This window comes from Pseudopodoces humilis, chromosome 1, assembly GCF_049639895.1.
Source record: "Pseudopodoces humilis isolate 2021_Gansu_Grassland_sample_001 chromosome 1, ASM4963989v1, whole genome shotgun sequence".
In the NCBI taxonomy this organism is placed as follows: Eukaryota; Metazoa; Chordata; class Aves; order Passeriformes; family Paridae; genus Pseudopodoces; species Pseudopodoces humilis.
The window spans coordinates 131814570-131828864 of NC_142200.1; the positions used below are offsets into that span (position 1 = coordinate 131814570).

The following is a 14295-nucleotide window of genomic DNA, read 5'->3' on the forward strand; positions in this document are numbered from 1 at the left end:
TCAAATATAAAAATACTAAAAATAATAGTGAAAAAATAATACTAAGCTGAAAAAAGCAGCAGCAGCCAAATTCCTTGCAGAGGAATGGAGAATATATCTGCTGTTATGTCTACCCACACTCCTCATCATTGACTACTATGAAACTTCTTTTTCAGCAATGAATCCAGAGCACAGCCTGAAATGCAAGCACTCATAGGGGATCGACAGATCACAAGGCACATAATCACTGTACAACAAGGAAGTGTTAAGTAGTTGGCAAGGTATTAACATTAAAAATGTTTCTGTAAAAGCAGCACTTTGATGTTTTAGCATTGAATTTTGCCAGGTTATGGCTTGGACACAATAAACAGACAGTATCTGGACCATTTGAATTGGACTTTGTTTGCTGGCTGAGTGCTTCAAGGATTTCCTAGGCCTTTCCAGATCTTAAAATTGTCCTTTCCATTATCTCTAATATTTGTCATCCCAGGCTACCTCTGAACCTCATTTCAGCAATATTTCATTATAAAAGGCTGAACAAAAGGTAAGTACATCCAAGGGATGAGAAATTATTTCACACTTTTCATAAACTGCATGCATACCATATCAATGTAAAATGTAAAGGGATAATTCCTATATTAAGAATTTCCTTTTTTGGGGCTGAAGTACTCCATACTCAATGTCTCACAAATGTATCGTATTCAAAAAACACATAAGCACTATCTTAGTAAAACACAAATCCACTGGAATTGAGAAACTCTACAGAAGCCATCATGGTGAACCTTCTAGTGACTACTTGGAGTAGGTGCTACTTCAAGAACCCTCCCCAAGGAGATAAGGGACATTAGCAGTGTCTCCTGGAATATTGAGATAAAAGTGAGACAGCCAAGCCCAGGTCTTTTGCATCGTCATGATAAAAATAAAGGTCCTGGAGTGTCTAAAGCTCTGGTTTTGAGAAAGAAAAGCTTCTGCTGTTCATGCAGCTAAGCCCACAGCAACTGGGAAGCAATATTTTCATATTCATGCACTATAATGTCCAAAAGCAGCCCGCCTCTTAACCATGTCTCAGTTTAATGGAAAGGAATCCCCAGGTCAGGATGCCTTTAAGGATATAGAAAGTACTATTATTCTGACAAATTATTAACTTACTCAGTAACTGCCTTTTATTTATTTATCATTTTAACAATCAGTTAGAAACCTGTTTACATTTCTTACTCCACAAAAGACATCCTTTGCAACTTCTAAACAACCCATGTTCTCCACCTAATTTTGTGCATCTGACAGAAGCAAGGGAGTAGTAATAACCTAGGAATTGCCTAACTTACTGGGCTACACTATCTGTGGTTTGTTCTGTGTTCTCTGACACAGATTTCTTACGTATGGCCTTGCCAAGCCACTCAGCCATACATGGCATTGTTCTCTCTCTGCTCATGGCAAGGGCATAGACACAGTTCCATTTCAGGTTGTTGGCTGCATGAAGTTTCTAGAACAAGGATGAAGACCCTTTTCTCCCAGTGATAACAGCAGTTTGAAAGAAAGGCTTTTTGGTATTGGCTTCCTTTTGTGTTGAAGGCATTCATAAAAAAAAAAATCATAAAAAAAAAAAGAGATACCAAACATTCATCCGTCCTTCTCCAATCCTTACAGCAAGATAGCAAGATGAACTCATGGAGGAATATACAGGGAAGAGCTGTCCTAGTCTCCAGGTGACACAAGACTGCCATTAATACAAATAATTAAGGCTTTTTTATTAGGAACTGGATCTGACCAGGCAAAAAATGACAGATTAATACAAAGACTCTATTCACACAATACAGTGCTATTCCAATTCCTTAGTATTACTACCCCAAACGAGACATGGTGCTACAACCAAAAATACACAATTTGCCCCAAGATACCTAGCAGCACCAAAAAGGACAGAGATTTCAAGAAAGAATGGAAGACATTGCAAGATGACTAACATTGTACAGTCAATAACATATTTAAACCAACTTTCAAATGGTAACTCTTTGAAAGATGACTATATGTTGAATCTAAGCTTTTGGAACCCAGTATTTTAAAAACTTGTCATGTTTCCATGAGACTAATATACAAACTATTATATTACCTATTGCTTCTATGTAAAATCTACGCAAATTTGATGTTTAACTGATGTTATTTGATGTAATTTGATGTTTAACTTTCTTCTCATTTATCATCTAGGCACAGTTTAAACTGACATGCAGAAACCAGACAACAAAAGCATACACAGCAACAATGAGGTGATTACAGCATTAGTAAAATACAAGTATTTACATATGATCATATATACCCATATATAAATATATAAAAAAACATATAAAAACCCAGAATACAACACAACACTAGAAGTATCCCTCTAAAACATTACAGACGTCTTGTCTCACAGAAATATAGAGGACCTAGTTACATCAAAGCCTTAGTTACAAAAGGGGCTTTACAATGGAAATAGAAGTTCATTTGTACCTTGGGAGAATATCAAGGATATAAAGAAAGCTCTTCGTCCGTGGATCGGACACATCACCTTGCAGGCCAATTCTAAGAGAGAATAAAGAAACACCAATGTATTACTAAGAGCAGACTGACAATTGAGTTACATTTTTCTACAGAATGCTGACACTTTGCTTTGAGTTTTGAAAGGGGATTCTGCAAAAGCATCACGTACAGACAGAGGCAGTGTCCTGAGAGATGCTCTAAGGAATGAAAGTCTGCCCCTGGAATCCATCAGCTCACTGCAAGGTTAAAATTGAAGCATTCAGTAATGAAATCCACTCCCCAGTCTGCAAAGTCTTTAGCATTCTGGTCTTGTCCAGCAAAGCCTTTGAATATACTTGGCTCTGAATGAACAAAAAACCCCCACTGGGTTTCTGGGAATACCCTGCTATTTTGCACTGAATATATTAAATTATTTCTACGAATTAAAGCCTCTTTGTTCACCATTTAGCAGGATTGATCCCCATGTGAATAACTTCGCAACCAATTTTGTAACACTAAACTGGACAGATTATGTAGGTTACAAAAAATGATAATGATTCCATGCCTGTTTCTCTAGTTTATACTTGTAATAGCTCATTAAAAAAAAAATAAATAAAAGCTTTGTAGAAGAGCTTTAGTGAGCTTTAGCATGTATCTAAATTAATCAGTCACACAGATTTTTATTTTCATCGTATTAGAAAGAAAAAAATCTGAAATGTTTCCTGTATACATCGTAGGTTTGCACTAATTCATTTTTATAGAACAGCACCACTCTACAGAGATTTCTTTTCAATCTTAGAACATTCAATGACATATGCTTTCTTACACAACCAGAATTATCACCATCAACAGACTTTTTTCATGAAGCCACTACTTTGCATGAGTGCAGTTACTAGAATCTTACCCCACTGGTTACTGCTGTCCAATGATATGAATTACAAATTAATCTGACAAATAACATCCCAGTAAACTCAGTCCTTAATCAGGAAGATATTTCTCTTTATCATCCACAAAATCATTTCAAAGCCATTATCCTTCTGGTCTTGGCTAAAACAGAAATATTCTTCAGAATAAACTATCTGTGTGCATGTGCAATTTTCAAAGTACAAATGGAACCAGATTACACTCTGAAGTCTCAGGCAGAACTGAAAAATTCCAACCCTCCTTCTGGAGTTGCCCCAGGAAAATATTAGATTGATATCTAAAAGGAAAAGGCAGCACTCCTAAACACTAATTTCACTATTAAAGGAATAATACAGTTCACAAAATCAGTGCTGTAAGAAGCTTACCTAACTTAAACTGAATTAATGTACACATATGCAAGAAATGTGATCAACAATTAAGATGCAAATTGCTGCACTTCTTTCGCTTCAGTAAACATCACGGTGAACAGAGCTACAACAAATCTCTTAGGAAGAGAAAGATACACAGATCACCCATACATAGTGTCACTCGTGATAACATTTCTCCTTTGACCGTATATAGTGCTATAACTGCACTTTTCTCCCAAGCATTCTGTACCTACCTTGTAAATGGCTGACAGGGAGGACTCATCAAAATCATATCAAAAGATAATCTGTCAAATTCTTTCAGTGTTATGCCCTGACAACAGAAAAAAATAGAAGAATGTTGAGTTGTGAACTGTATGAAATTCCCAAGACATCTTTCAGATCAAACTACCCCTCTTACTTCCACTGCATGCTGTATTCAGCAAAAAAATACCTAAACTCTCATTTGACCTAGCAATTTCAAAATCTTTTCTACCTTGGCAAACCATAAAATGTAAATATGCATTCAGTGCTCTGAATATAAAACAAAACACTGATAAGGTTAGCATTTATACATAATCTTGAGGTTTGTATCTGCTCATTCTCTGAGGTGTGCAGTGATTCCTTCAGTAGATACCGACCTGTTATTTCTCCCAAAAATAAAGTATCATTATTCAGATACAAAGTCTTTGTACATCAAAACCAGTGTTAACATACTGAAAATATGTGTAAGAACATCTGAGAATGAAAGTAGCTCAAGTGTAAATATTATCATTTTTACAGATCCAAACAATGTGTTTTAGCTCTTAAGAGTGCACTGGCAATGCACCCTATAAAGCTTATTTCAGATCTTCCCCTATAAAAATTAGTCAAAAATACTGTCTGGTTGAAATTCTCCAATATACAAAAATTATTCTGCTCATAAAAGAAATAATTACGTCTGTGGTAGGAATTAACTACACAGGTAGAAATTCCTCTAAACTAAATTTTCACCAACACTAGAAAGTCAACACATTAAGGGGAGAGGAGGAAAGAAGGACAATGATCAGGTAACTATGACTTGGACAAAGAAATCACTCCTTACATATTCTGAGGGATATCTATACAGCAAATGTAACATAGCTACCCTCTGAAAACCAGACAAAAGCTGCTGTTTTTTTCCATTATATTTGTAGAAGGTGTTATTGACTCTAATAATCAGATCTTGTCTACTATAAAATGACACAGGCAAGGATTCTTCTTTTTTTTCCATTATAAAACTATAAACTATAATTTAGCCAGTCATTATTGAGTGCTGAATAAGCATTTAACCTTTTGCCACCTATTTACCTCTTACTTAAGCTGGTGTCTCAAAACAGACACAGTATCTTTTACTGTCATGTTGTAAAACCATAAAAGAAGATTAAGAAGTATATGGTAACTTCTGACTCAATCCAATCAAAACTCCATGCCTACCTTGCCTCTCATTTATTAAAACAAAATCTAATTTTACTTAGCTATTTTTCAAATAATTTGGCAAGTGACAGAACTCCTAAAACATTTTATCTATTGAGCCCATTAAAAAAAGATTCAAGAGTGTTCAATCCAATATATTTTGCTGTGTTTCTCTGAACCCAATTATGACTGCAAAACAAAGGCATGCCCCCAAGTAATTTAATTAATTTTTTTTGAAGTACATGAAAATATTTTTTTTAATCTAAAAATATAATTTTTGACATTCCTTTACCAGTGGTAAGCGTTCCTCTTGACATTTATATAACCTTTCTTGATGTAGCAGGCAAGACTTTAAGGAAAAGCCTGCAATATGAATATCCCTCTTACTTCAACAAGCCACCACAGCACAGGCAATCAAAGTTATTGTAAAACTGCTTTATTCGTAATAACGTAAATCTTTATGTTTTTCTTGTTACTAATAAAGACAGTGAAAACAACTTACATCTTACAAATGCCAGACTACAGTAAAAACCACAGTAATTACTCACCTCAATAGTCTTCGCCCACAATGGTGTGCTGGGAAAGTTATGCTTATAAACATCATTGGCAAGAGTGTTCACATCAACAGCAGCTACAACTTCTGCATATGTGCAGCTTTCTAAAATTAAAGAAAATAATTTGAAAACTCTAGCTTCTCTTTACTACTCTTAGAAAAATGTACTTGCTAACTTTGCTAATTTGTGCTGTAATGCAGCTGTGCTACAGCATCGCTCAAAAACAAGGCAAATTACACAATCAAATTCTGCTCTGTAGTCTTAGAAACTTTGTATAAAAAAACAAGGAACTGTTTTTCTAATCATATGGGCAATACTTCCTTTCTTTATATATCCAAAAATGGAAGCTAGCGGCACCTAATTAGTAGAAAAAAAAATTCAAAACAGGGTGCACCTCTTCAGCATTTCCACCTCTGTACAGGTCTCTGTGGCCAGCAAGTTCCCTGGCTACAGGAACCCCAAGTCAACCTGCCAAGCCCCACTGCCACTGCCTTATCCTCTGACAACTTACAAGAAGTAAGTGCGTTATTTTAGAGGTGTACTACTTCTCATTATGAAAAAATAGCACCAGTATGTTTAACATATGTCTACTTTTCCAATAAAATTTTAAATTGCCTGAAAAACACTTGCACTTACATTTCAGTAAAGCCTTAGGCCTCAAACTTAACTGATGCCTCCTTTGAGCTACAGATCCCAAAATACCAAACTTGCCACCTTCTCCTCTCTTGGATAGAGGTGTTATTGAAGAGGCCAGTGTAACAAACTCACAGCTAAAACCCTGAAATAAAAATGCACTAAAAAGAATGTAAATAAACAACTGTTAATTTATAGAGTAAGAGAGTAATAGGTTCTACAGCAGCTAAAGAGATAAAAAGAGCAGTGTTTACTCCATTGCTCATCATGTCACACCATTTGTTATTACTAAACACAATACCTTCACTGAGGCTTTTTATCCAAGAAGATGGGCTGTGGTTACTGTCACAGCTGCAGGTAGAGAAGTGACCCTTCCTCCTGATACCTGAGATCAGTATCAACCACCAGGATATTTACATTATGGTCAGCATTACAAAGCCTCAGATGAAACACAGGCAATTTTAAAAAAAACTTTTGTAAACCAAAAGAAACAAGGCAAATAGCCACATGCCTTTGCATAACCTCACAATAGCTCAAGTAACACATTAACGGATGACCTTATGAGACACCGTATGAATTACTTCTAGTCAGCTAATTATTTACAGTTTGAGAGGATGAAAGCCCAACTAGAATGATCCCAGTGGATTTAATTTTGAATAATGCAGTTACCATCCATCTACTATCTTTCAGGTTTTCAAGGCTATCTTAGTCAAAACTAGGATGAAAGAGAAATCTGGGTATTGAAAAGATTGTAGCAGACATTTTAACAAGGACCAAGCTGGTTCTTCCAGGTTTACTTGGTGCAACTGAGGGTAAAAAGATAACGATTTTCACAAGATAAATACTTACAGACCATTAAGGGTCAACATACAAATCACTATTTACCATTACTGTCTTGACTTTTTGACCACAAGTTGTAACTGAGAACTAAATACAGGTGTATCCACAAGGACAACAGAACGACTACACCTGAGATTACAGAACAGGTATGTTAACACTGACACCTAGCGTGAAAAGAAGCTGGATTAATATCTCAATTTACAAATGTATTCAAGAACCAGCACTCTCATCTTCCTAAAACAAAACTGCAGTATCTAAATAACAGGAACAAACTTCCAATACTGTTAAAGAGACCACTTTTCTCACTTACTCCTTCGGTTCTTAACACACTAACCCCTGCTGTGTTTTCCAGGTACTCCAGAAGAAAAATAAAACTTAAAAAATCAAAACACGCAAATTATTATCTAAATTAACACAAAGGGCAATGGAGAAGGCAAGCTGTGTGCTTTCTTTCACAACTCATGATTCAGACACTCATTTTTACTGCCATCCATCCAATATCTCCCTGTGTACATACAAGAAAAAAGAGCTACTGAGGACTTCACAGGCCCAAAAGCCTGGAGATACTGGGAGAGAGTACACAGCTGATTGAATCTCCTTCCAATACAATGTTCAGTCTAAACCAGAGATGTAAACCAGCATGGAAAAAGGACAGAAACTTTTCACAAAGTATTCCCCCTGAGATACTCTCTTCCTAATTCAAACACCTGATAACTTTTTAAAAGCTTCTCCTCCTTTTCATCTAAAAGCTGCAGCTCACTTGGGAATTCCCGTTACGGAACAGACTCCCTCTAAAAGCTGATTAAGCGTATTTGTGTGGAAATGCCCTGGAAACGCATGAAGGAGCTTGAGCAGACAAGCAGCTCTCACACATCCAAGCTAACAAAGAAAAGCTTGTGTAAATTTCAAACAATGTGAAAATGCAACATTTTTTAAAAACTTCTCCTGAAAGTTAAATAACTTTATGTCAAACTGCGATATTCTGATTTTCTATAGAAATTACATTTACTACTTGAAAATTACTATAAGGAATGCATCATAAAAAAGCCTGAAAGCAGAGTCTAAGAAAAACAGAATCAAGACTGCATGTAACTATCCCCACTGACAAAAGGCACAAAACCAACTTGGGAATCGCTGACTTAGTGGGATGTTAAATCAACTCCCCAAAATATATAGCAGAATTTCAATACAGAAACAGACATAGCTCTGGAGAGTTTTTTATCCCCCTCAAACAAGTACATCCAATTTTCAAAACCCAGATATTTAAAAGAATTACGACAATGCAGATAACAGTATCATTTTATTCAGACTAAAGAAAAAATAACACACATTTCCTAAGTGAAACTAAGAGGCTGCTGGAATACATGATTTGAAAGATTCCTCAACAGCAGTTTTTGAACTGGGATTTTAATTTCTGAGCAAGATGATATAGTTTAGATGGAAGCCACAGACATGAAAGGGAAGTTACTGAGGAAAGTGTTATGACTTATTTTTAGGCAGACTAGATTGTAATATTCTCTCTTGGCTGAAAGCAGGTGAAATCAAATTTGTATCATCCTATTAGTAATGTACTGATTTCACACTTAAAGCTTAAAACCTCTTGGATCCAGACAGCAGAAACTCTTTGTCTTAAGCTGCCTACAGAGGCAGCAATCACACTCTGGGTCCCAGTTCTCTACTTTATTGAATACACAATGCTTACAAGTCCTTTTGGCTATGGAGTTGTCATTCTTGAGGGAAAGGGACACTGCTGTAAGGACTGGAAGGTGATGCATTTGAAACAAAGAAAGACAGGATGTTTGCATTAGCTTGATTTGAAAAAGTAAACCCAAAGAGTGTCGCCTTCAAATGCCAGAAATAAAATTTCTGACATTACAATATCTGTCCTTTTCCTCTTCAGAATTGATTCCTTTGTCATGTGTTTCTGCAGACCTTAAAATTAACATAGATCTGTTTATATTCACTACTGTACTTTTGAAATAGAGTCATCAATGTCAACAGAACACATGAAATACACTGTGTTATAGCAAGGGCAGTTTGGTGGATTTCAGCATATTGGAAAATAGGAGCCAGAACAATTATCTATTCTAACAGGTATATGGAAACAGATGGAAAAGGGAAGATTAGTCACAAGTTTTGTCAGTCCTGCTTCCTTTTGAAACAGAGAGCAAAGATTTAATTTCTGAGTTGTCAGCTCTTGGCTGAAATGATTAGACTGAACTGTCCATGGCTACAGTCAACATGACTATCAGCAAACTTGATACTTGCTTCCTGCAGGATACTTAGCAACTTCTTTCACTGCTCTATTTGTACAGGATTTGATCATGTTAAGCCACATAAACTTTATAAACTTACATTATAGCACAACTGGTACTATCCTGTGCTACAAAGAGCTATATTTTGGAGAAGCATTAAATTTAGTTTAGTTGTAAAAACTCGCTCTAACCAGCAATATTTTTGGTTTGCATTGTACTGAATCCTAAAGCTCCTTGCCAATTTTGTCTCCTTTGCCTCTCCTGGTGGGATAACTTTGCTCAGTGTAAATACACACACCAGTTTACTGTGCTGTGCAATTCACAGAGACAACCAAGTAAAATGAACAAGCATGCATGACAGAGCACAAGAAACAAAAATTTTTACTCTGTAAAACTGAAATATAATAATTGCAGAGGAAAAATATCACCAACTTAACACTGCAAAATTGTGGTTATTTTTTAAAATATGTCCTTTAGTGTCTTATGCAAGAAGACTTTTTTCAGGGACCTGGCAAATTACAAATGCTTGTGGCAGAGGCAGGGTACCTATTTTTCATGGGAAAACTGCCTAAATTAATAGGCCAGTTTAAGTTTGTTTTGGTTGGGAAGGAGGAAGAGCAGGCTGTTTGTTTGATGGAAAGTTGCTAAGGAAATGAATTTGTAGCCATAGATTTTCTAAAAATAAAACACTATTTTTCACTGCAGAAGCTCTGCACTTTATAAAGAGCAAGTTCACTCACACACACAAAAAATTATCATAGATTTAGACATATATGACTTAAACATCTATCTTTATAAATCCCAAAAGGCTTAGGGTATAAGGTGGGAAGAAAGAAAGAAATGTACTTTCATTCTTTACCTGCCTCAATCTTTCGAGAGTGTGAATATGAACAGACTCACTTATTTCAGACCTTAACTGAGCTTAGCTTTCTAAACTGTATCTTTTTGCAGAGCTTTGGTGTTAAAATATTATTATAAAGCATTCAAAATCTAAAACCAGAAATCCTGCATGTGCTGAATTATGTATAGCAAAAGTACCAACACAGAGCTAGACAATCCCCAAGAGTTTCCTTTTTCAGCTTTAGACTGAAACCCAAATTCAAAAACAACCTTCTCCTCACTGTCAAAAAGAATGTGATTCAACAATGAAGCTATGTACTTCTATGCACTATTTACAGAGAAACACTTACAAGAGACTGTAAACTTCCATCAATATGTGAAAATTCAATTATTTTTTACTGTAGGCAAGGATAATCTCAAAACCAATTGCATGCTATTTGGTGCCAAATACATTCTATGTTAATCACAGATGCCAAAACAACAAACTTCCTCCTCCTGCAAGCTATCCTATTACTCAATTTTTGAAAGATCACAGCCAGGAAGGGCAACAAGGTAGAAAAGTCAGTGTCAGATTTCCTGAGAAATACCTATTTGCCAATTGAAACACAGGTAATTTCACAGAAAAGTAGAAAGCTGGACCAGCAGAACTAACCATAACTGGCCCCATTACATGGCCTGGAACTAGGCTGCCAGAACTGCAGAACCCCTTTTGTAAGAAAAGGCTTTTCTGGGATGCTGCTACTGAAATACTATATGCTCCCTCTATTTTCTACATATTCCTATTATTTTTCTTGGCTCATAGATTCACTAGAAACCATACCAAGATAATATATTATTATACATAATCTTCATCTATCATGCATCTGGCTTGTGGAAGCACTGGCACAATGGAAGCCTTTCTTTCAAACTTCGTATTTATATGGGAAAAAACCCACAACCCCTCTTATATTTCCATACATGATTTAAAATGAAGATGCTGAACAATCTGCCACTTGCTAAATGGAGGATAGAATCAGAAACCTTTTCAAACAGCATGGTTTCATGTACACATACAGGCCAAAAACATGTAGAAAACACATTATTAAAGTACTTACAGAAGAATATTCACTTCTTTTCTGTTTTATTTGCATGTAAAAGCAAACACTTCAATACCCCTTTACTTTGTTCCTTCATAAACTGTAAGAAAACTGAATCCAGATGTCTAAAGGACTTTAAAAACCAGTAGAAATTATCAAATGCCCAAGTATATCTCTGCTACCAAATGAAATCAAATTCATCAAAAACAGTTTCATATAATAACCTGTTGTGGGACACCTTTTAATCAAGTTGCCTATTACTTTTAACAAGACTCTAAACAAGATTTTCACCTAGAAGTGTATGGTTTGGAACTTTCCTGAGACAACACAATACTTATGGGCTGAGTTCTCATATGCTTCCCAAAAACATATGCACTAGGATTAAAAAATGTTATACCAACTGTAAAGCAAATAGCTTTGTCTATTTGCTTCACAAATTTCAATTGGTACTTGACCATTTTGAACTAGTTAGGGTCATTTACAAAAATAAGTTAAATATCCTTACTTACAGTCCCTACATCTGCTTGGGCTGATACCACTACAGAAAAATCTGTCTCACTGTTCATACCTATTGCAATTTCTTCAGTCAAATGTAAACCCATAAGAATAGAAATTACACTAAAGACTGACACTGAATCACTTGTGTTCAGCAAGTTCAGAAACAGTAAACATGGAAGTAAATTTACCTTTTCAGGAAATAATACAAGGGGCTTACTTAAATCCTTCACTCTTCAAACTACACCATTAAGTGACATGATTTCAAGACTTCATACGTGTAGTAACTATCCTCTGGGGCATCACTTACTCTGTGTACCTTTTGGATAAAAGTTTACAGTATTCTGATAATCTAATGAGACATTCTCAACATTCCCACCCTTTTAAGTATTCACTGAATTGCAAATAATGTTGTCACAGGTGGAAATTCACAGGACGTTGCATCTAGCATTATAATTTATTAAACATTGCAGCACACTACTGAACTGCTCTAAGACATCTATTATTATGGCAAGAATGCAGCTTGATAATTCAGTAAAGAGTGAAGGAACCATGGTGTAGTACTTTCAAGAACCAGTCCACTTTTTATGGAAATATGGAAATACATCAAATCCAATACAGCAAACATGCCATCTTGCCATCACTTCAGAAATCTGGTTACTAGAAAAGCAGCATGCTACCATTAGTGTGCACACTATATAGAAGGTATAACACACTTTTCATTCTACAAAAACTCCAAAATTGCAGTTCCAGACAAAGCTTATTTCCACTTAATATTCTAAGAATGTCTCTGGAAATAAGCAATACACATACTCAAAACAGGTGGTTAGGAACAATGTAGGAACCTATTTTGTTGTGTATTTTTAGATATAATAAATAAAATGTCTTTTATATAATTACATTTATAAATAAAGCACATATACACAGCTAAAATAGAATAGTAGGAAAAATGCTACTCTGACAATTTTGAGTGTGTTTTAAGTAGATAAATTATGCTCAATGGATTTTACCCTGTAAGCATACTTTTAATATTCCATAGCTCCCCGAAAAAATAGCAAGATAAGGCAAGTTTCTACCTGATGTTTTTATGACAATGCTCTCTGCTAGTGCTCCTGAAGACTGAAGGATTTGAAGGATTGTAGTAACAGTTAAAATTATTATGGTGATTTTCACAAATTATACTAATGTGTGTTGAAAGCTGGACTTCAAAGTAGTAAGGTCGACGCAATTGCAAATAGCATGCAATCAATAGTCCTAACTCAATTTTTAATTTGAGGAAACAAATTCACAGAGAATCTACAGGACCTGCTGAAGGTCACCCAGGTCATGCTTTAACAATTCAGCAAATTGAGCTCCAGGGTTCCCAGGTACCAGATCAAAAACTCACCTGGGAATATGGGCTGGTGTCAACCCTCTATACCAGCCCAAATTCCACATTCAATTGTCATGTTTATCAAAAGTTACACCAGCCTCAGATGTTCAGGCTTGCTCATACTGGAACACAGCTCAGCTCTTCACCTGACTGTGGCCTATGAAAACCAAGTCCGCGTACATGCCAGTGGGAATCCCCGGCTCATGTGGTTATCATCGCGGGCATCTCAGTGATCCCCGTCCCATCTGCAGCCGGGGTGCGTCTGTACTACACAGAGCACATAAAAACAAACACAAAATCACGGCCTTTCCAGAAGCAGCTGCCTGGGCCAAGCAAGGTGCAGGGATCCCTAATTTCCGTCCCAACGTGCTGCTGGGTACCTGGCGCCACACGCCGGGCTGGGGAAGGGGCTATGGGAGAAGAGGGGCCACCTTTGTCCGCCCCAACGAGAAGAGGAGCACCCTACTTGCCCCCCCTCCCTCAAGGGCGGGGGTCCCCTCGAGAAGACGGAGCCCCCGAGGGCGGGGTGTCCCGGGCGGGGCAGGCAGCACGGAGCCCCGCGGGACGCGCCGGTACCTCTGAGGGCCTGGTGCATCCCCCCGATGCCGCTGTACAGCTCCAGCACCCGCAGCGCCGCCATGCCCGGCCAGCCGCGCCCGCCGGCCCGCCCGGCGCCTCCCCGAGCGCCGCCCGCCCGTTCCGCCGCTCTTTCGTCCCCCCCGCCCGCCCCGGCCTGCGCTGCCCCGGAGCAGCGGCGGCCCGGGCTTGGTGGTCGCTCGGGAACCACGGGCGAGGTCGGCTCCGCAGGGCCAGGCCAGCCCCGGTGCAGTCGGCCCTGCCGCCCCCTGAGGTGTCCGTGGGGCGGCTGCTGCGTGCGGCTCCGCCACCTGCGCCCTCCTGGCAGTGACGGGGCGGGAGAGGGACTCGCTGCCCGCCACGGCTCCCTTGGGCGTCAGCCAAACCAGTGCGGGCGGCGTAGGGAGAGAATGGCTGTGCGGGCCGCAGCGGGGCTGGCCCTCACGAGGGGGTGTCCTGGTTTACGGCTAGTCACCTAAG

At 37.9% G+C, this 14295-nt stretch overlaps 1 protein-coding gene across 4 annotated transcripts in view; it reads right to left on the minus strand.

Annotated features, from left to right (window-relative positions):
• Window positions 1-13886, minus strand: part of TRDMT1 (tRNA aspartic acid methyltransferase 1) — a 28819-nt gene extending 14933 nt beyond the window's left edge. For 2 of the 4 annotated variants that reach the window (XM_005518764.2, XM_088061456.1), the window contains exons 1-4: window positions 13816-13886; window positions 5723-5832; window positions 3998-4074; window positions 2464-2535 (exon numbers count right to left, since the gene is read on the minus strand). In XM_005518764.2, coding sequence (XP_005518821.1) covers window positions 2464-2535; window positions 3998-4074; window positions 5723-5832; window positions 13816-13879 — 323 coding nt within the window. In that variant the 5' untranslated portion in view covers window positions 13880-13886. Of the gene's footprint in view, window positions 1-2463; window positions 2536-3997; window positions 4075-5722; window positions 5833-6364; window positions 6821-12943; window positions 12963-13815 lie in introns of those variants that run through there. The other 2 variants (XM_088061462.1, XM_014248415.2) reach the window with 2 other exon arrangements.
• Between the last annotated feature and the right edge of the window lie 409 nt (window positions 13887-14295).